This window comes from Lissotriton vulgaris, chromosome 4_1, assembly GCF_964263255.1.
Source record: "Lissotriton vulgaris chromosome 4_1, aLisVul1.2, whole genome shotgun sequence".
In the NCBI taxonomy this organism is placed as follows: domain Eukaryota; kingdom Metazoa; phylum Chordata; class Amphibia; order Caudata; family Salamandridae; genus Lissotriton; species Lissotriton vulgaris.
Genome location: NC_141691.1, coordinates 229,720,618 through 229,742,381, shown reverse-complemented (window position 1 = coordinate 229,742,381; position 21,764 = coordinate 229,720,618). Strand labels below are relative to the sequence as shown.

At 49.1% G+C, this 21,764-nt stretch overlaps 1 protein-coding gene across 1 annotated transcript in view; it reads left to right on the top strand.

Annotated features, from left to right (window-relative positions):
* The window catches only part of LOC147718609 (COMM domain-containing protein 5-like), a 147,573-nt gene that overhangs the window by 115,271 nt on the left and 10,538 nt on the right, over window positions 1-21,764 (top strand). Inside the window, exon 6 of the mRNA XM_086918571.1 lies at window positions 7,464-7,539. Within this exon, the coding sequence (XP_086774697.1) occupies window positions 7,464-7,539 (76 nt within the window). The remainder of the gene's footprint in view (window positions 1-7,463; window positions 7,540-21,764) is intronic.

The following is a 21,764-nucleotide window of genomic DNA, read 5'->3' as shown; positions in this document are numbered from 1 at the left end:
ATGAAATCAAGAAGGGATGTTTAACCTATTCAAAGCCCTGCGTGTAGCTAAATTCTGCTGTAGCGCTATGAGACTGGCTGGTGGACCTATCTGGAACTGTAGTTTGATCACTAGATGCCCAGATGCAGTTGAAGTGATAGGTGCAGGATAGGTCATCTGTGGGGTATGTGTGCTTGAATAACCTTGTGTCCTAATTTTGTTATGGGGTTTAGACATTATCTTAATGTTCTACTCTGTGTTTTGTACATGAAGATGGAGATGTGCATAACACAATGATCCCCACTTGTCATCGCGCCTTTGCAGTAAAATCTTCATCATCGAGAAGCAGATGCATTGCAAATAATCCAGCTGCTGCCCTCCCCTTGCATTGTCATCACATTGTTTAATATGTGAAATTAAATTTGGCAGTATCAACTTCAACAAAGCGCTCTAGTCCCCAGTGACTGGGGGAGCATCAATAATGAATGGTACGAAATGGAGGTTTACTATTGCTCTGAATTCTTGATGTCTCCTAAAATTGATAGACACTCATGCATGGATGGATCACCTTAGGTGGTTCTTGAGGCTACGGTCTGTTTTTGTGATGACTGATCAATATTAAATGGTTAAACTGAGGAAAACAATGGGGTGCCTAAAGATGACGGGAAAGGCTTAACTGCTCTTGTTGCCTGTATTTTTCAATTCTTTCCATTGTTTGTTGAAGCAAATATAGCCTTATAGCCTGTGGCTGAGGGTTATAACAGTTGTTAAAGGCCCTGAACTAAGACTGTAGAATGAGGGAGAGGGACTTTAACAACTGGTACAGCCCGAGGTACAAGCGTTATAAGGCAGTTGAACATTCCACCCACTGAGGGTAGATTGTTCTAAATTAAAAAGGGAGTGACAGAAAAATAAAAATAGGAATTTTGGAGCAGAAGGCTTATACCAGCCATTATAAGCTCAGAGCCACCCCATTGCCTTCAATAAAGCTCTCAACATTCCAATTTTCTAATATGTATTACACTATCTTACTTCATTAACTTTTTAGTTGTGTTTTTTACTTTTAAAATATGGCAACGCTTAATTTACTTGATTTAGTACTTAATTAGCTTAATTTACTTCTGGATCTAATTTGGACTTTGAGGCAAGAAGGGTGGAATTTCTAGCTTTGCAAATTGATTGAGCTGCCACAGTCATGCTACAGGAATGGAGTATTCATCTGTAAGAAAAGTGGTGTATTATATGGTGTGGTTGTGCAACCTCCCTGTGAAATACACTTGTTATATCAATTTGGGTCCAGTCAGGCTCGTTTGTTCAACCTTGGCTCAACCCTGGGTTGCTGTGGCTTCGAGCTGTCACACTTAAACAAAAGAACAAGTGTAAAGCATTTAGAAATACCAAAACTGGGGGGAGGAGCCTGGCCAGCAACCATGATGGCCGCCTGACTCCTCGGCTCCGCTCGCCTCCAAACTACTTTCCCGGTTTCCGCGACATCCTGCACGCACTCCTTGGATTCCATGATGCTGGCGGAACCGGGAAGGGAGCCTGATCCTGCCGCTGTGCTTTGAAGCCGGCTCCCGGCAGTGGAAGTGCCGCGACGCCCTCACCTCCTCCGGACTCGGCGAGGCTGGCTCGGGGTCTTTGTTCTCAGTTTGAGCCTGGCCCCGTGTGCACCGACGATCGCCTGGGACTGCTGGACGGGGCTGGTTGCCGTGTTACCGACGCAGATCCTCGATCCTGGAACCCTGCCTGCCGCTCTCCCTGACCTGCACGCCGACGCTCCAGAAGCAACATTGTAGCGAGCCCTCGGACCTGAATCGGTTCCGCCGCTACTTTGTCTCATTGCAGGGCAGGGACGGACGCCATCTTATCGCCTGCCTTTGTCCTTCGAAGGTGACCACCCGAGACTGGGTCTGGGTAAGCATTGCTGCGTGGGTGATAAGAGACTGTTGCCCCTGCGCCCCCCGCCCGGGCTTGCTTCACTATGGACCAGCTGGAGTTATTGGGGGACGCTGGAAAGGAAGGCTATCGACCGGCGAAGCAACACTATGCACATCTGCTCCAACTGGATGACAATGCTGCGCCCTTTCTCCCCTCGGAGCCATTGCGACTACGTGATATCCTGAGCGCCCTGTCTGTCTTGAGGGCCGACCTGCGTACCGTCGCTGGGGAATTGGGGGGTCGGATGGGCGCGATGCTGTCCGCGGCCCCCCTATCTGTCCGTGAAAATCCGCTGCATCTGGCCGCTACGCCACATCCGGTGATGCATCCTGTTGGCCCCTCTGCCCCGGTCGCCGCTGAGGTGGAGACGGCGTGGGACTCCAATCCTGCAAGTGAACTAGTGGGAACGCCCCTGGGCAGCACAGGAATGTCTGGGACTGTTTTACGGATGGAGAGACGGCATCGGGCGCCATTTTTTGGGGCTCCCTCGATGGCGGCTAGCGGACTGCACTTCCCCTTCTTGGAGCGGTGGCGAACGTTGGGACTGGCTGCACGGGGTGATCCGTCACCTTGCGGCGCTCTCTGCATCATTAATGTTTTCTCGGCAACGGGCTGGATGAACGTTTGTGACCATTTTCCTATCCTGACGAGGTCCCCTTATCCCCTTATTTCATCTGCGTCGTTTACGCTCCAGTTGGACTGCGTCGCTGCATCTTATCGTAAGGGGCAAGGTTGAGGGTGTCCCCCTTCCCTTCGGAACTGTCTTCCTTGTACTGCTGGGACACTGATGGACTGCCGGTGGATTTCATATGTTGGTACTGTATTGGTGGTGGGGTCGGGGTAAGGGTGGCCGGATTAACGTACTTTGATAGTTTTTGACATGTTCTTACGGCCCTCCCCCGGTCTTATGTGATTTACACTTTTTTCTTTTTCTTTCCTAATTCTCTTCCTTTTCCCTTCTCCTTCTTCTTCTCAATTTCTCTTCTCTTACTACATTTCGGGTTTTTTGGGGAGATGAAACACTCTGCTAGGGGGGGGGGGTAGGCCGTAGCCTCTGCATGTGTGTAGGTGGGGGGGTACATTTTAGTTGGTGTTAATTTCTATGGTGCCTTTTGTTATTATATAATTTTTTCTTTCCTAGGCCCGTGTTAGGCAGACTGGGGGATGGGTGGTGGCGCGGTGTTAGTTGGGATGTTGCGTCCTCTCTAGGGGTATGCTTACTGTGTGGCCATCCTCTGGCTGGAACTTGCATGTTGCGAGCCGTACTGATTGATACGGGTGTTTGATGTCGAGTCCCACCTACATGGACCTAGTTCTCTTTTTCTTGCTTGTATTAGTGCGGAGTAGTACGACCTGATCTTAATTGTCGCGATGAAAACCTTAAAATTAACCTTCACCGATCCTGAGACATGGTAATATGGTAATTACAGTGTAACCCATTTAATGCTTGCCTTTAAAGAAGATATTACTGTGTCGCCGTAAAGTTGCATTGATGCTCAACTGTTATCGTGGCCGGCCGGAAGATTGTAGGCCCGTATTTGTTCTGATTTGACACACAATAAAGGTTTTCAAAAAAAAAAAAAAACAAAAAAAGAAATACCAAAACCAATTTATAAAAAATAATAGGTCTTATTTTTATGAATTTGTAGCCACCAAAACAAAGAACATCCACTGAAGGATTCCGTAGATACACATTTTTCAATAAATCGTAAATCGCAGCTTTTCACTCAAAAACTTGAATAAACACTGGTACCAGCAAAGTTTGGAAACTTTGTAAAACTTTAAGAGTTATGTTCAGGTATTCCAGCCCTCTTTGGGCGACCAATTCCGACGGGGTGGAGGCCAGCGGGGCCATTGAGAAGTAGTAGGACAGTAACCCTGTCACCAAGGCTGTCTCAAGTCCAGTTCCAGCCTCTGTGTGCAAACAGTCCTAGACTTTAATGGAGAGCTTGATTGGAGCAATACAGGATTCTGAAGATACTTTATAATGCTGAGGATGATACACTGTCTACTGGGGTCTTCTTGGGGCTAATGTTCAATCCATGGTCCAGGTGGAGCGACACATGCGTCGATGTCCCTCACGTTCCTTTTTGGACCAGCAAAATTCCTGTTGCAACTTGACTATTGGTCTCCAGTCACATTGAAAGCAGCGATTTCCTTTGGTGAAGGCTAGTGTCCATCTTGGGCGACCAAACTGCACTCCGAAGACTCTCCTAGGTCTGTCTGACTTGGGTGCAGGTGTTCAGGATCAGGACTTAGTCCTCCGGGTTGCACATTGGCAGTCAGTGGTGATCAAGCAATTGTGGCTATTGACTGGCCAAAACGGGCTTCTTCAGTTTTGGTGACTGTGTTACTGTAACAGGAAGTCAGCCAACTGACCCTTGGAGTTCATCTCTTCCGTCTGAGTTTCAGGAGTGACTTGCCCATGAGACAGGAACCACAGACACAGACCTCTTTGCTGGTCCAAGGACCAGCCAATGCCGTCCAGCAGTTGGTGCACCCTCTCTTGCCAGGTCCAGGGAACAGCAGGGCAGTCCTTCAGTCTAGAAGTGATCTGAGGTCTTTGTGCCAGGGGTGCCACATTTATGCCTGGAAAGTGTCCTAGCCAATGGGGTACTAGGACTCTCCCCACCTGATGACGGCTTCTTGCAATGTGTGGCATCTAGCTATCCCAGAGTGTATTGTCTGCCCTCTCCCAAGATGGTAGAACCCCTCTCTAGGTGTCTGTAGCATGGAAGCCTATCGCTGAGACGTGGCTCCCTGAGGGCTATATGCCCACGGAAAACCGGGTTGGCAACTGCTCTCTCCTTTCTATTGCCGACCACAACCCATCTAGCTCAATAAAAGAGCAGCCCCTCTTGTGTGTGTCCACCATTTGCCGTTCAAAGGCAGGGTACCCTTTTGAAGCTTGCCTTTTGGGATTACACCCTGTGACATCTCTTCCAGTAGCAGGCCTCTATTGTTTGAGCTTCTCAAAATCGTTCACACTTTTCCAGGCTGTCTTGTGGTCACCATCTGTGAGCAACCACTGGAAGACTCGGGCAACATAGTGGCAACTTTCTAAAAGGTACCTTTTTTAAGAAATGCTAATTAAATTCAAATTGGGCATCAAGCTGAGTTTAATGTAACAATTAGTTTGATACTTCGAAGTATCAACTAAAGGAGTCCTATTCAGAAGAGAGCACATCTGAGTTAACTTTTCCGCAGTAAAAATGACAAGTTGGGGGTATTTACTGTTAGGACAAATAAAAATACATCTACTCTTTAATATACAGCACCCTGCTTTGGGACTTGATAACCTGCTCTAGGGTGATATATATATATATAAATTAAAAAGAGAGGTTTCGGCTTTGCTGTTAGTGTAAATGGCACCGTTGATTTAGCAGATTTAAACTTCAGTGGCAGGCTGGGAGCCATGTTTTCACGTTGTTACCCCTAGGGTTTGTTGTTTTGCTTGGTTTGTCAGTTTTGGGAAAGAAATCTAATCATAACAAAATCCATTTGAGTGATGTCATACTTTTTGCTGTTGGCATCAATTTTCATTCAACAAGACTCTGTCGTCTGTTGCATGTCCTGTTACAACAAGTTATTGCAGGGGGCCTTTCAGTCGGTTGCAAATTTTAAGTGCCGCAGGTGATGATTGACATTTCTTATGGATATGTCAAACACTATGGTAGTCTGTTATATGCTGTCTATTCCCACATAGCCATCCCCTTGAGGGAGCGCTCTGCAGCGCAGCGCAGGTACCACTTGTGCTTGGTAAACCAGAGAAAGTCCAAGCTGCTTCCTGATGTACTGGGGAGCGAGGCAACCCATCTTGCGCGGCCCCCTTGTGTAAAGCATAGTCACCCCTGTCAACCATTGGCCAGCCCCAAGACAATGTGCATGACTGCAGGACGCCGCAGCACCCCCTTAGTCATTCCTACTCCTAAGCCCTTCCGCCTGTAAATCGAGCATTGCAGAATCTGGCCACACATCTCAAACGCTGCTAGTGTAAACCGTCCATTTGACACAATCTGTTCATCAAGCTTAAAGTTATGTTCGAGTCATGGTACATCATGCGAAAAGCTGTGTGATTTGCAAATCTTCAAAATTAGGCATATTTTTCACGAGAACTTATTTTCATCCTTGTCTTTTAATGTGAAATTTTAAGTGTTTTCAAAAGAGACTAGCTATGTTCTTGAGAAGTATGCGCAGAGATCATGGGTCATACTATAGGACTGCTAAACACACTACTTGCTCCCTCCTTGGAGGACGGGGATGGGTGTAATAGTCCCCGGGAGTGAGATTCCTTGTGATTGGCTCTCAGATTAACGTTTTAAGAAAGAAACTTAATGTCAGAATCCACTTAAGAGAATGTTGCCACTGATAGTGCTGGGAGGGGCTCACACACGTCTTGTCTGCTCTTTTGCTATGTGTTTATTCATTTGAAATGTGCAACCGATTAACGTCAAATTGTCATAAAACCAAATACTTTGCTTTTTCATTTCATTATGCATCATCTAGTCACCTGTGTGGCAGCTAAGTACCTCATGTGATCCGTATATGTGTATATAAGGATCATAAGGTGGCGCCAGTGTGGTTTTGTTGATGTACTGCTGAATCAGAACATTTTATTTGGATTGTAATCGTGTATAACGGATATGATGTTTCATGGATTAATTTCATATAAAAAGTATGTATTTATGTCTACACCATTACGTCATTGTTTTCTTTATACATTATTGTCGCGCTGATGTAATTGGATCGTTTGTTTGACCAGCATAAAGATTAAGTTGTGTGAAAATAAATTGTCCATATTTGTCTTGTAGACCATGTGATCTTTGACATCTTCCGTCAGCACTGGTATTTTAGCCAAATAAACTTTGCACTCTAGTGCTTATGGTATTGATTTTAACATTCTGCCAATAAGCCTGCAAACCCCATCATGCAAAATGCTGCTGTCCAATATCTTTGTTGCAGGATATTGATATGATTCTTTCTTGTACACAACTCAATAAGGCCCCATTGTACTGTGATGGACAATGCTTCACATCAGCCTGGGTCTCCACTATGCACACAGTCCTGTGCTCCTGATGTCTACATCACATATTGCTCCACTCATATACTACTCCCTGGATGCCCATCACTCATTGCTTCTCTGAGGTCTGTCACCAAGGGATCACTCTCAAGTACATCACTAGTGCACCCCTGGTGCTTAATGTTATCAGATGATTCAGTGTCACAAGGTACACATCTCTTGACTAAATTATCCTTGGAAATGACAAAGTGGTTCTGAACTTAAGTCAGTTGATTCAACTGAGGCGAAAACTACCACAACTCCCAGAACGCATTGTCTGGTGAAAGCCTCAGAATACCAATCCGAGCGTTTCAAGTTCTGGCGATGTAGACCTAATTACTAGCTAAAACATGGTATCTGAATAGAATGTAATGCAGTGATGTCCACTGTTTTACAGTTGTATTCTAGTGGATAAATCTCTGTTAGCAAATGTGCTGCTCATGGTTCCCAGCTCTCTCAATAAAAACAGTGTGATTTATTTCAGCTCATTGGCCCGTGCCTTGCAGCCTTCCATATTGATGCAGCTGAAGCTTTCCAATGGGACAGCTCATCGCTTTGAGGTACGTCCTGGTTCATAACGTTTATTTTATACTCTTGGCATGTATTATATTTTGTTGGGAAACTGCAAGTCAATAAAATGTTTTATGTCTAATAACGTCCTCTACTTGCCTCAGATTTTCAACACAGGAAGTAGACTTTCTCCACACAAGTTGAAGCTATGTAAGATACAACCATATTGGGGTTGGGTTCTCTCCTGCTTTGGTGCCGTCCTGGGCTGGAGTAGGTGGTTGGAACCTAAATGAGTCCTTTTACTCCTTAACCCTGACCTTGACGGCACCTGTCCCAAATTGACACTGCTTTAGTTAGTATTAACTGTGGCGAAACGTTATATCGCTCGCCATTGGAAAAATGAACACCCGCCTCCTTTCCCCTGAAGAGTGGCAGTAAGTGTAAGACCACTGGATGGGTATGGCGAAACAGGTGTATAGAGCATGAGGTTGCCTCAAAATCACATGAAAATATGGAGGTGGTGGGCAAAATAACGGGGCAGTATCACACCAGGTCTGCAAAATTTGAAACGGAAATCTGCACCTACAAGGGATAACTGACTGCAAACCACTGCAGACTGGACCCTGCTTTTTGGGGGAGAGAAGCGTGCTTGTGGGGACTGGTATGGAAATGAGGGAGGGTATGGGTATACGCATAATGGTTCTTTTTCTTGGACTTCAGTCTTGACATTGGTATGTTGTGTTATGTACTGCTACCCTGCAGCACAAAATCCAATAAAATATAGTTTTGAAAAATGTTTTATAGCTTTGTCACATATGTGGTCAAGAATGCCTCCCAATCGAGGCATGCTGCATCATGAGAACTGTCTTGTTTACTTTTAACCTATGTCAACACAGGAGGGACGTAGAGCTAAATATTTAAAGAGGTCCTGCACCCATGCTCCTCCTAGAATGCTGTATCAAACTTATCAGGGGGAGTAGTTCCTCGTACTTGGGAGAGTCTACAGACAGGTGGAATTGAAAAGCCGACCACTGGGATCCCAGGGGACCCGCAAGGTCAAATCTTGATGCTGTCACACACCTGGTAGGGTGGGTGTCATGCATCATCATCGGGTGCTCCTTGTCAAGCCGGCACTGCCATGCCTGACGGGTCTGGTGCTCTTTATCAGAGATCTTTTCATCTGTCGTAGCCCTTAAATGAGTGCATGAGAAGGACTCATGTCAAAAATAGGGTGATGATAAGGGTGTGGATAAAATAGCCTTACGGTAACCTAAGGAGAGTTTTATGGGGTACAGGTATCATGTCTAAATAAAAAAAGAGGAGCTATCTTCTAGTAACAATGTACCATAATAGCTATCAATCAAGGTGATAAGGTGGGGTCAACATGTTTCATTCCTTAGTCTTCCAGGAGGGTAAAATGGCATTTCATCAGGACCGAAGATGATATACTCATACCCTATATTAATCAGTGAGACACCCTCTGAATGGAAGGGTGGCCACTTGTAAAGTACAATACTGCACCTGATTTCATGCAGGGAGCAAATTCCACGTAGAGAAAGGTGCAAACAAAGATGTAAACAAAACAAAATTCAGCAGGCATTACACATTGAGGAGGAACCTTCCACCGTTTAATAAAGGAAACCGCTACTACACATTCATAGTAACTGCTTGAATGTATTCCCTAAATAGTAGAGTTCTATCCCAAACTGGGAAACCTTTCTTAAGAACAGCACTCACAGAAAATATCAATTGCACACCCCACGGTTAAAATAGCACATACAGGTGGCTGCAAATGGTCAGTAAAATAAATGGTGACATAGCATAGGAAAGAACTGGTGACATTGTATTGGAAAAAATTCCCCGAAAGATCAGTACAATCAACAGGTAAAAACGTGTTTGCCTCAAGTCCTTACCCGAAGGATGAGAATGAATTGCCTCTTAGGTTAGGCAGAGGGTCCCGGCGTAGGTACGGGACAGCTGATAGCCCAAGAGAAAGTGCCAAAGTGTTAGAAAAATATCTGGCAGAGTATATAGTACAACTCCATAAATGAGAGGTAATCACACAAGGCACTTACTTGATCAGCACGGGACATTATCCCTAGACCTACCCTCCTCCTTCAACCTAAGGTTAGTCAGTGCACCGGGGATTGCACGTCAAGTAGCGATGTATGGCCCAGTCACGTTGTGCACAGAGTACGGGTGCCCCGGAGTGCCAAAAAGTGAGTCAGACCAGCTTCACGAACCGAGAGTAAATAAATGGTTTGGGAAGGTCCTGTAGACTTACAAAAGTGTTGTTCCCAAAATACCTGAAAAAAGGCCTCTGGAGGAAGGAACTGCCAGAACGACCAGCGGCCCAATGATCTGGCCACGGTCACTTGCGTTGTCAACATCAAATTGAAAAGCTATGATGGCTACGAACAGGGCGTCTGGTCATTAACTGGCGACCATGTTAGAAGGACTGGAGGCTCCAAGTAATGCACAATATAGTTTGGTTTACGTTTAAGGCACTGAACCATGACAAGACAAGGCGCAGACATGATGCCCAAAAGTGGTTTACCGCTGAGCTCAGCGCACAAAAACTCAGTCTACGCCAGGCAGAAAGATGCTGGCGCCGAGATTACTCCCCCAAATCAAAAGAGATTTTCTCGTCTCGGTTGAAGGAGTACAAGGTAGCAATTACTGTGGCCAAATCATGTTACTTTTCAAGCAAAATCCTGAACTCCTCCAATAAATCCAAAGATATTTTTTCTATTGTGGATGAACTATCTAACCCGGAAAGAGTCGCCCTAGCCCCCCTCCCTTCCCAACCCCTGTGCGACTCAACCAATTTTTTGTGGATAAAATTATCAAAATTAAAACCAGCATCTCCATTTCTTCACCTGCTCCCACATCTTTTTGTGTTCCCAGTTATTCTTATACTCACACTCTAACTCACATCCCCCTCATTTCAAAGGATAACTTTTTATTACTCCTACACAAAGTCTCCTCTGGCTCTCCCAGCGATTGTTGCCCCCCCTCGGTCCTCCGAGAAGCTTTTACTTCCTGTCCAGACCCCCCCTTGCTCTTTTGAACAACTCTTTGACTACTGGGGAGGTTCCTGGATCCTTCAAACAGGCCGAGGTGGTCGCCATTCTAAAAAAACCCTCGGCAGACCCTTCCATCATGAGCAACTATCGCCCAATTTCTCTTCTTCCTTTTCTTAGCAAAGTTTTAGAGTCGCACGTCACTCATACTCTCAGTTCTTTTGTGGAAGACTCTAGTGTTTTGGACCCCCAGCAGGCTGGATTTAGACCCGCGCACTCCACAGAAGCTGTCATTCTTTCTGTCATGGAGGAATTGCGCAGGGGAGCGGACGCTAACATCAGCCAGGCCCTGGTCCTCCTGGATTTGTCGGCCGCCTTTGATACGGTCGACAATGATATTTTGGTCGACCGTGTCGGGGAGGCCGGCATCCAGGGCACCGCCCTGGCCTGGGTCCGCTCCTTCCTGACCCAACGCCACCAAGCTGTCAGGCTATCCCAGTTCTCTGCCTCCCAGGTCAAAATTACCTGTGGCGTCCCACAAGGTTCTTCCCTATCCCCCCTCCTTTTTAATTTGTATCTTTCCCCACTAATCCGTGCCCTCCGACAGTTCAACGTCACAGCGTTCAACTACGCTGATGACATACAATTAATTTTCAACATTGATTCCTCTGCTGATTCCATTGTCACCTTCCAAAACACCCTATGCTTTATTAGCAATTGGATGAGCTCAAACCACCTGAAGCTCAACCCCGACAAGACCGAGCTGGTTCTTGTCGGGGGTTCTTCCAACCCTTGGGACTCTTCCTTTTGGCCTGTCAGCCTCGGCAGTCCACCCCGTCCTGCTAACTGTGCCAAAAGTCTGGGAGTCGTCATTAGCAGCGACCTCTCTATGACGCCCCAGATCAGCGCGGTAGTCTCCTCTAGCCATTTTCAATTAAGGAAAATCAGGAAAATCTCCCGGCTACTTACTTCCGAGGCCCTCACTTTGGCCCTGCTGGCGCTAGTTATATCGAGACTCGACTACGCCAACGCGCTCTATGTAGGCATTCCTGCCTACCAACTTAGGCGGCTTCAGCTGATCCAGAATCAGGCTGCCCGCCTGATCCATTTTCTCCCAAGAGATCAACACGTCGGCCCCCTCCTAAAAAGCCTCCACTGGCTTCCGGTAGCTGCCCGCTGCAAGTTCAAGCTGGGCTGTATCATTTCCAAATCCCTTGCCGGGCAGGGCCCCCTCTTTATTTCTTCCCTCCTCCAACCCTACGTCCCCTCTCGTACTCTCCGGTCTTCCCAATTGGCCTTGTTATCCATTCCCAGATACAAGAGGAAGAAACATGGCGGGCTTAAGTTCTCCTTCCTGGCCCCCACTTTTTGGAATTCCCTCCCCCCTGCCTCTCAGGCTGTCCACTTCGTACCCCAAATTCAGATCTTCCCTTAAAACTTTCCTTTTTACTGAATCCTATAATTAACGGCCTCTTTGCTCCCTCATCTGCTCTCTTCATTTTGGCGCCAAGAAACCTAATGGTGTTAGTTGCGCCTTATAAATTTGTTTAACATAACATAACAACCACATAACTCCAAAATACCTCGCCCAGAAACTTTTCTTTTCTAGAGGCTCTTGCTGTCTCTATTGCTAAGACTAAAGATCTCTCTCAACTCCTCACTTCAGGAAAGTAGATTATTTTCAAGCAACAGCCTGAGAGTATGGTATGTCCTCTTTTTACACATTAAAAATAGCCCCTCTTTTCAAGACTTCAGAACCCTGCTTTTGAGGAACACCTGTCTTCTAGCTTAACACTTTATGTTCTTAGTAAGTTAATTAATTCTTCCTTTCTCTCTTAGTGAGCTTGAAAGTCTGTTGTATGTTATTGAACTGCATTCTAAGATCAAAATGTAAGAATACCTGTTACTTATTTATTGGCAGCGCTGCTGCAGGTCTGAAAGATCAATGTTTTCTTTCTCTGAATCGCTCATATGGACAAACAGGGTATTCACAGTTAGCATGAGTTGCTAACCTGAAGCAAGCACAACGAATTGGCCAAATAAAAACCAGGCTTCAGCCTGTGATCTGCTATGTCCCTGACTTTATAAGTCCACCTTGTGCCTTGAAAGTTGAGAAAGGAGCTTGAAGTAGAATGTGGTGTTATAGTCCATTTCTGCTGCCCAACCCCACTATGCTTGTGAAGACACATTAAATGTGCAGCGTTTTCTACGATTTTCTGTTTTAAGACTTGGTACTGCCGCTCATATTGCAACATAGTACCATTTGTTGAAATCATTTAGCTCTTGGCTTTATCTGGAGCCTGCATGTTAGAAAGCGGGTTATTAATTTGTGAAGGGAGTTACCTCACAAACTCAATAAACATACATTAATTAGGCTAAACCACAATTCTTAAAGAAATCTCTCTGATCAACCACTGGTAACTCTGGAACAAGCTGCAGACATTCCCCAGAGAAACGTGTTTTAAGCTTAGGCATTACCAACTATTTTAAAAGTCAATGAAAAAAATCCCAAACTGATCAAACGAGAACAAATGAACTGGTAAAAATATGCCAAAATGATCAAGGCTGCATAAGGAGAACTGGAGAATACATGTTTGAAGTGTTTAGGCAAAAAGTGCCTTGACAACATAAAGCGCCAATGTCATTTAGCAATTCACGGTTGACCGGAACTAGTGGGCAACCGCCAAGGAGCAGAGGTCGGCTGCACCAAGAAAGTCACACTGTACAAAGTGTTTACCTTAGGACTTACTCTACTTTTTGAAGCTCAAACTCTTTCAGTGGAGTAAGGTTCCAGGTTGAAGCTGGTGAGGGTCCCTCGAAGTAGGATATTTCATTGTTAAGCTCATGCTGAAGCAGCTGGTTTTTGCACCAAAAGCTCATAGCAGGGAAAAGCTTTGTTTTAGCCGCCATGGTCGCCTTGAATAGATTGGCAGCCTCACCTGATCCAAGGTTCATTTTTAGGGCCTCCAGATCAACCAGTGAGGAAGGCTAGATGCTGTAGTCAGGCAGGGCAGGACTCAGAAAGGCTGGATAACTCTACCATTAACCTTTATTGCGATATCAGCGGAATCAATTTTCAGTGTTGCTCGAATATGAATTTACCTTGAAAAAGGTGTTTGGCAAATCTGAAAAAGACACGTTAGTGATAGATTCCTTACCTTAGAATATCCCCAGGCGTCAGACTGGATCCGGAAACTTTTGCGTAGCAGTACCCTTGCGCGTCGATAGGCGTCGTCTGCGGCTCCGCGTCCGTCGTGGGCGTCGTGATGACGTCGTCGGAGTACTTAGACGCCGCCTCCGCGTCCTGACGTCAGTTCTTCTTTTTTCTGCGCCAGCCAGCGCAGATCTGAAAAAAGCAGTAACCCAGTCAATTTTTGACTAACTTTTTTGTGATCATTTTTGATCCTCCTCGAAGTGTTGCGACTCCGATCGGTGCCGTAGGGATGCCTGGTTTCAAGCATTGTGATGATTGCGACTGCACCATGTGGGTCACGGATACTCACCGACTGTGCCTCACTTGTCTAGGCGTCGACCACAACGACGAGGCCTGCCCCGACTGTCGGGACCTTTCGAGGAAAGCCAGGCGGGAGCGGTCCCGCAGGCGGCTCGAACTCCGGCAGTCGGCCCGCGCCGAGTGAGATCCCGGTCCCGGTCCCACGGGAGGTCGAGGGACAGGTCGCGGGGACGGAGCCGTCACAGCTCCGGGAGTCGGCACCACTCCTCCGGGTCCAAGTCGTCGGGTAAGAAGCACAAGAAGTCTAAGAGACATTATCGCTCTTCTGACTCCCCCGACTCTCGCGTGATGCGGCCGGGGGTTTGGGTGACACCGCCCACGCGGCTCCTTTGGAATCGCAGGCGTCTCGTCCCGCCCCACACTCTCCGGTCCCTGGGCAGGACGCGACGCCGGAGGAGACTGAGCGCTTCCTCATGGCCATGAGGTCCCTTTCTCCTCCGACGGGCTCCGCGGGCCCAGCGGACCCGTCTAGGGGCCCTAGCGGGTCGGGGGCTTTGACCCAGACGCCGTCGGGTGCTTCGGCCCCGACGCCGCCGGCGCCTTCGGGCCCGGCGCCGCAGGGTCCCACGATCGCGACACCGCCGGTGCCTTCGGGCCCAGCACCGCAGGGAACAGAGGCTCCGGCGCTGCAGGACGCCGCTGGACCTTCCGGTGGACCTTACGACTCCCCTGGCATCGGTCGGTCCGGTGTCACCTCCGGCGCCGTCCTCGGGCGGCGCCATCCCCAATACCTCATTTGCTTCGGTTCCGACGTCGGAGCGGCGGCGCTGGGCGCCGCACCCGACGCCGTTTGGAGAATTCCACTTCTATGAACCGAACCCATTCAATTACAACCCTGAGTCTCAGGAGATGGGTGAAGAGGAGGATTGGGAGGGGTCTGAGGACCCCCTGACCAAGGAGTGTCCGTCTCATGAGGACTGGGCAGGAGACCTTGGGGAGGCCAGTGGCCTGGACACCTCTCCAGACACTGGGTTTGTCTCTCCTCCTACCGTGGCTTCGGAGGAGGGGGCTACCTATGGTGTGGTGTTGACGAGGGCTGCCAAGGCCTTGGGCCTTGAGCTCACCGTTGCGGCCGTGAGGACTAACCTCCTCACAGAGGTCCTTAAACCGCAGTCATGCTCGGCTGAGCCTCTGCTGCCCTTTAATGAGGCCTTGACCGACGTTCTTTTGGGCACTTGGTCCAGGCCCGCTACGGGTTCGCCCGTAGATAGGAACGTGGCCAGACGCCACCGCCCGGCTCCGGGCGACCCATGTTTCCTGTCCTCCCACCCCACCCCTGAGAGTCTGGTCATCCAGGCCTCTAATTCCCAGACCGCATTCCCGACGGCTCCGCCGGGCAGGGAATCCAAGAGGTATGAGAATTATGGTAAAAAGATATTCTCCTCCCTTCGCTTGGGACCGCGGTCTTCCAACACCGCATGCCTCTTGGGCCGCTACACCCACTCTCTGTGGGAGACGGTGGCGGAGGTGCTGCCAGAGTGCCCGTTGGAGGTACGGGCCAAACTCTGCCAAGCCCTTGTGGAGGGCCGAGATGCAGCCAAGTATTCGATCAGGTGTGGGCTGGATACCACCGACTCGCTAGGCAGAGCGATGGCTACGACGGTGGCGGTGAGACGGCACGCCTGGCTGAGATCCGCCAATTTTTCGGCAGATGTCCAGAACACTCTGATGGACATGCCGTTCGATGGCCGTCGCCTATTTGGCGACAAAGCGGACCACGCGCTTGAGCGCTTTAAGGACTCCAGGGCTACGGCCAAGTCCTTGGGCCTCTCGGCCCCGCGCCAGCAAACGGGTTCCTTTCGTGGCCAAGGAAGGGGTGTCCCCACACGTGCCACCAGCCACTCACCGCAGACTGTCATCCAGCGCACCGGCGGCCGTGGAAACCGCCGCGGAGGCGGTCGGGGAAACGGGCGAGGTCAGTCCACACCTTCCCCCGCAGCATCCGCCTCTAAACCCTCCTAGTCCGTGCTTTTCGGCCCATGTGACGCCAGTGGGGGCAGGGTTCGCCATCACCACTCTCACTGGCGCCCTGTCACTTCGGACAGGTGGGTGCTGCAGATCGTCCGGAGGGGCTACTCCCTCCCCTTCGAGACGACTCCTCAAGCCATGCCAACGCAACACCACCGCGTATCGGGGGATCATTTGCGGCTCCTGCAAGAGGAAGTTTCGGCCCTCTTGGCCAAGGGGGCCATTGAGCTCGTTCCTGGGCCAGAAGTAGGACGTGGTTGCTACTCCCACTACTTTCTGGTACCCAAGAAGGGCAAAGGGGGCCTACGCCCTATCTTGGATCTGAGGAACGTCAACGGCTTCCTCTGGAAGGAGAAGTTCAAATTGCTGACTCTGGCTCAGGTCTTAGCTGCCCTAGACCCAGGAGACTGGATGGTAGCGTTGACTTGCAGGACGCGTATTTCCACATCCCCGTCCTGCCGGCCCACTGGCGTTACCTGCGGTTCACGGTAGGCCACGAGCACTTTCAGTTTACTGTGCTCCCCTTCAGCCTTACCAGCGCCCCAGACCCAGGAGACTGGATGGTAGCGTTGGACTTGCAGGACACGTATTTCCACATCCCCGTCCTGCCGGCCCACTGGCGTTACCTGCGGTTCACGGTAGGCCACGAGCACTTTCAGTTTACTGTGCTCCCCTTCAGCCTTACCAGTGCCCCACGGGTGTTCACGAAGGTGATGGCGGTGTTCGCAGCTCATCTGCGCAGGTTGGGGGTCTCAGTCTTCCCCTACCTCGACGACTGGTTGTTGAAGGCGGGCTCGCCCCAGACAGCCGTCAGCCACCTCCAGACTACGGCGGATCTCCTGCACCAGCTGGGGTTCTCCATCATTGTGCCGAAGTCACACCAGTGTCCCTCTCAGAAGCTCCTTTTCATCGGAGCGGTTCTCGACTTGGCGCAGTTTCGGGTTTACCCGCCCGAACAGCGGGTTCGGGATATACAGGCCCTGATTCCAATCTTCCGGCCTTTATCCCGGGTTTCGGTCAGGTTGACGCTGCGGCTTCTGGGGCTGATGGCCTCCTGCATCCTTCTGGTGCATCACGCACGGTGGCGGATGCAGGCTCTGCAGTGGGACCTGAAGTTTCAGTGGGCCCAGCATCAGGGCAACCTGTTCGACCATGTCCTGATCTCGAAGGGCACTGCGAGACCGCTGCAGTGGTGGCTCACGGACCGCGATTGGGTCAACGGCAGATCCCTCTCCCTTCCCCAACCGGAGCACGTAGTTGTGACGGACGCGTCCCTCCAGGGCTGGGGAGGCCACATGTAAGAGGCGGAGATCAGAGGCCTCTAGTCTCCGGCGGAGTCCCGGCTCCATATCAACCTTTTGGAGCTGCGGGCGATTAGTCTAGCACTGAAGGCATTCCTCCCGTCTGTCCGAGGGAGTGTAGTGCAGGTGTTCACGGACAACACCACCGCCATGTGGTACTGCAACAAACAGGGTGGGGTGGGGTCGTGGACCCTCTGCCAGGAGGCTCTGCGCCTCTGGCAATGGCTGGAACATCAGGGCGTGTCTCTGATAGTTCAACACCTGGCAGGTTCTCTTATCACCAGGGCGGACAAACTCAGCCGCCGGTGCATGATGGATCACGAATGGCGTCTGAACTCGGACGTGGCGCAAGATCTCTTTCTGCAGTGGGGAGAGCCTTGGTTAGATCTATTCGCCACCGAAGAGAACGCGCAATGTCATCAGTTCTGCGCGTTGAAATTTCCAAGGCGGCACTCGCTCGGAGACGCTTTTCGTCGCGAGTGGAGTTGCGGTCTGTTGTACGCCTTTCCGCCTATACCACTTCTGCCCAGAGTGCTGAAGAAAATCAAGCGCGACCGGGCACAAGTCATCCTTGTGGCTCCGGACTGGGCACGAAGGTACTGTATCCCGAGCTACTCAGTATGTCAGTCGATCCCCCGGTTCGTCTGCCTCTTCAGGAGGACCTTCTGTCGCAGCAGCAGGGGACGGTCCTCCACCCGAACCTGTCCAGTCTCCACCTCCATGCTTGGAGATTGAGCGACGACAGTTGAGGCCATTTGACTTGCCTCCTGAAGTCTGTAACATCATTCTGGCCGCCAGGCGTCCCTCCACAAATTCGGTATACGCCTGCAGGTGGAATAGATTTGTGGCATGGTGCACAGCAAAGGCTGTGGATCCCCTTAATGCCCCCCTTTCTGAGGTTCTCCTCTTTCTTCTCTCTCTTGCCCAGCAGGGCTCTGCTCTGGGCACTGTCAAGGGCTATCTCTCAGCTCTTTCAGCCTTTCTGAGGCTGCCTGACCAACCTTCTTTGTTCAAGTCCCCTATCGTTAATCGATTCCTGAAGGGCATCACTCATACGTTCCCTCCTGTTACCTTCGTGATGCCTCAGTGGGACTTGAATCTGGTTTTTACGTTTCTGATCTGTGCTCCCCTTGAGCCACTTCACAACTGTCCTCTTCGCCTTCTTTCTTTGAAGACTGCCTTCCTGAGAGCCATCACCTCTGCCAGGAGAGTGAGTGAGCTCCAGGCTCTGTCTTGTAAGCCTCCTTTCCTTTCAGTCTATCCGGACAAGGTTGTTTTACGAACAAGGCCCTCCTTCCTACCCAAGGTAGTCACGGCCTTCCACATTGGGCAATCCATTACCTTGCCCACCTTCTTTCCGCTACGCACCCCTCGAGAGAGGAAAAGAGGCTCCACCGTCTGGACCCAAAACCTGCGCTCTCATTTTATTTGAATCGCACACAACCGTTCCAGGTGGATGATCAACTCTTTGTTTGATACGCGGGCGCTAAGAGAGGGAAAGCGGTGCACAAGCGGACCATCTCCCGGTGGATCATCTTGTGCATCCAGGCATGTTACTCCTTGGCTAAGAAGGAACCCCCTGTTGGGCTGAGGGCTCATTCCACTCGAGCCACAGCCACTACAACTACCTTGGGCCGAGGTGTGCCCTTGCAGGACATTTGCCAGGTGGCTACCTGGGCCTCGCTGCACACGTTTGCACGACATTATTGCCTGGACAGTCAAGTCCGGAGGGATGACTACTTTGGCCGTTCCGTCCTCCAGGACTTTCTGGTGTGATTATTGGTTCGCAGACCCACCACCACGGGGTTGGTATTGCTGGGGTATCTATTCTAAGGTAAGGAATCTATCACTAACGTGTCTCTTTCAGATGCACAAGTTACTACTTGTGTAACGATATATCTGTAAGAGACATTAGTTAGTGATAGATTCCTTACCGACCCACCCATCCTCCCCGTTCTGCAACCGATATCTAGGGTTAAGGTCATCCCCTTTCAGGGTCCTAGTTTTATGGCACCAGTGTTGGTTTTTGGCATGGCTCTGCGCTTCTGGCGCGGAAAAGCTGTGTCTAAGAACTGACGTCAGCACGCGGAGGCGGCGTCTAAGTACTCCGACGACGTCATCACGGCGCCGACGACGGACGCGGAGCCGCAGACGACGCCTACCGACGCGCAAGGGTACTGCTATGCAAAAGTTTCCGGATCCAGTCTGACGCCTGAGGATATTCTAAGGTAAGGAATCTATCACTAACTAATGTCTCTTACAGGTATATCGTTACACAAGTAGTAACTTGTGCAACAGGAACAGTTAGTTTAATTAAACACTACGGGAGTTCAGCTTACAGAAACAGTTCTGGGGGCGCATGTTTACTGTATTACTGTGTGTGCTGTGTCTTGCTTGGCTGTGTGTCCCTTAAATAGGACTGGGCAGAGAGTCGAGTCCTTGCTAAGAACTGGCAAGCAGTAGAAGGACCTTTAGAGGATCTTTTGCAGCTTCTATTGTGAGTGGAGAGTGCAGCAGTCACACACTCGTTGCCGCATTACATGCCACTCGATACTAGAAATGAGCACCATCCATTTGTTAAATGTTTCTCTCTGGTGTATATTAAAGTTAAAACGTAATTATTGGCATAAACAAATATACAGTCACTGCTGCAAAACTGCATTCCTTCACATATAAAGTTGAATTACATAGAAATGTACATTTTTCATCCATGATTTTGCAGTTGAGGTTGAACGCAAAAGAGCATTAAAATATGCCTAGCAGATTGTTGAACTTTGCCGTGCCAATGCTTAATTTGTAAAATAATGAGTGCTGGTGCCCAACCCACTGCTCAAAAGACAGCGTCTAGTGCTATTAAATGTTCCTGCGCCAAATACTAAAGCGGAGTTGTCCTGAATCCAACTCGGGCCCCTTTAATCCACTGCCAGGCACCCCCTGCTCTTTATCTCACTCTTGCAGGCTCCTGCTTTCTCCCTCGTTGACGGGTTTTCCAACTTCTGTTTCCAATTTGTGTGTTTTCACCTCTTCTGTTCTCGGGGGATGTCTGATTAGGAAAGTAAATGCCAAATGGGCCTCACCAGCCCCAACAATTAGTTCAGGTGGGCCTCACTGGCAACCACCGGTTTAAATTAACCACTGGCCATGCCAGCCTCTTAACTAAGGGGGGGGGGGGGGTTATTGTTTTCTGGTTACTCCCTTGTCCCTAACCAATTAGTCTACACCATACTTATGTGACAATTAGCATATATACAGCTTAGCTACCTCCCTATTTTTTATGTTATGCCCCTTCATACCTTTATGCTGTTAGGCCTGAAATCTAAGTCCTGTCAATGTATCCTTCCAGCAACTGGTAGCAAATGGTTCATGTCACCCTATTGAGCCCCTTCCACTGTGCCCATTCAACGCAGGACCCCAATTTGAACACTCCAGAGCTCCCTTTCAGAGCAGGGTTGTGGCCCATGTGAGGAGGGGCCCTATGAAAAAGCATGTCACCTGGCAGGTGAATGAGGGGGTTCGTCCTTAAAAAGCCAATCTCCCAATGTCGGTAGAAGTGCTTTTTTATTACTCACAAGTCCTGTTTCCACCAGGGTGCCTGTAGTATGATGTCATAGTTGGACCAACAATTGGGAACACTGCTCCCAGCCCCATAACAGGTGCAGATGGGACAACTGCAGTGAAAATGCCCTTTCCTTTTGGAATAGGTGCAGCAGAGCAACAGCCGTACACGCATAGTGCTTGGACAGAAGCAATGCAAACTTATTCTCATTGTTAGACTGTTACAAATCAGGCAGCATCAGTGCAAGCTCACCTCCTCGAAGAACAGATATTGCATCACAACCGTAAAACAAGCTTTCCTCTCACATAAAAGGCAGTTGCAGAGCAAGCTTCCCATTTCTGCTGAACGAACACAGCATGGTAGAAGCAGTGCAAACTTCGATCACTTACTGAACATGAACAACAGAGGCATGCTTTTAAATGGGAGAAAATGGAAATGAAAAGTTACCTTACTGATGAACTCTTCATTTTAATTTTTGTAACCTGTATTGCATTTACAAACAGCAGGCCTTTTGCTCCCAGTGGCCAATAAACACTGTTCCATATTTATAACAGATTTCTTTTTATTTTTAAATGGGAGAAATTTAAAGTGAAGAAAATATTTCGATGAAACAATAAGTCTTAATGTTGTTCTCCACTCTCAATTCAGCCAGTTAAGTCTTAATGTTTTATGAAGTATATTTCTTCACTTTAACTTCCTCCCATGTAAACAAAGATCTGAAAGAAACACGTTAGTGTTAGATTCCTTACCTTAGAATATCCCCAGGCGTCAGTCTGGATCCGGAAACTTTTGCGTAGCAGTACCCCTGCGCGTCGGTAGGCGTCGTCTGCAGGCGTCCCCTGCGGCTCCGCGTCCGTCGTCGGCGTCGTGCGCCGTGATGACGTCGCTGGAGTACATAGACGCCGCCTCCGCG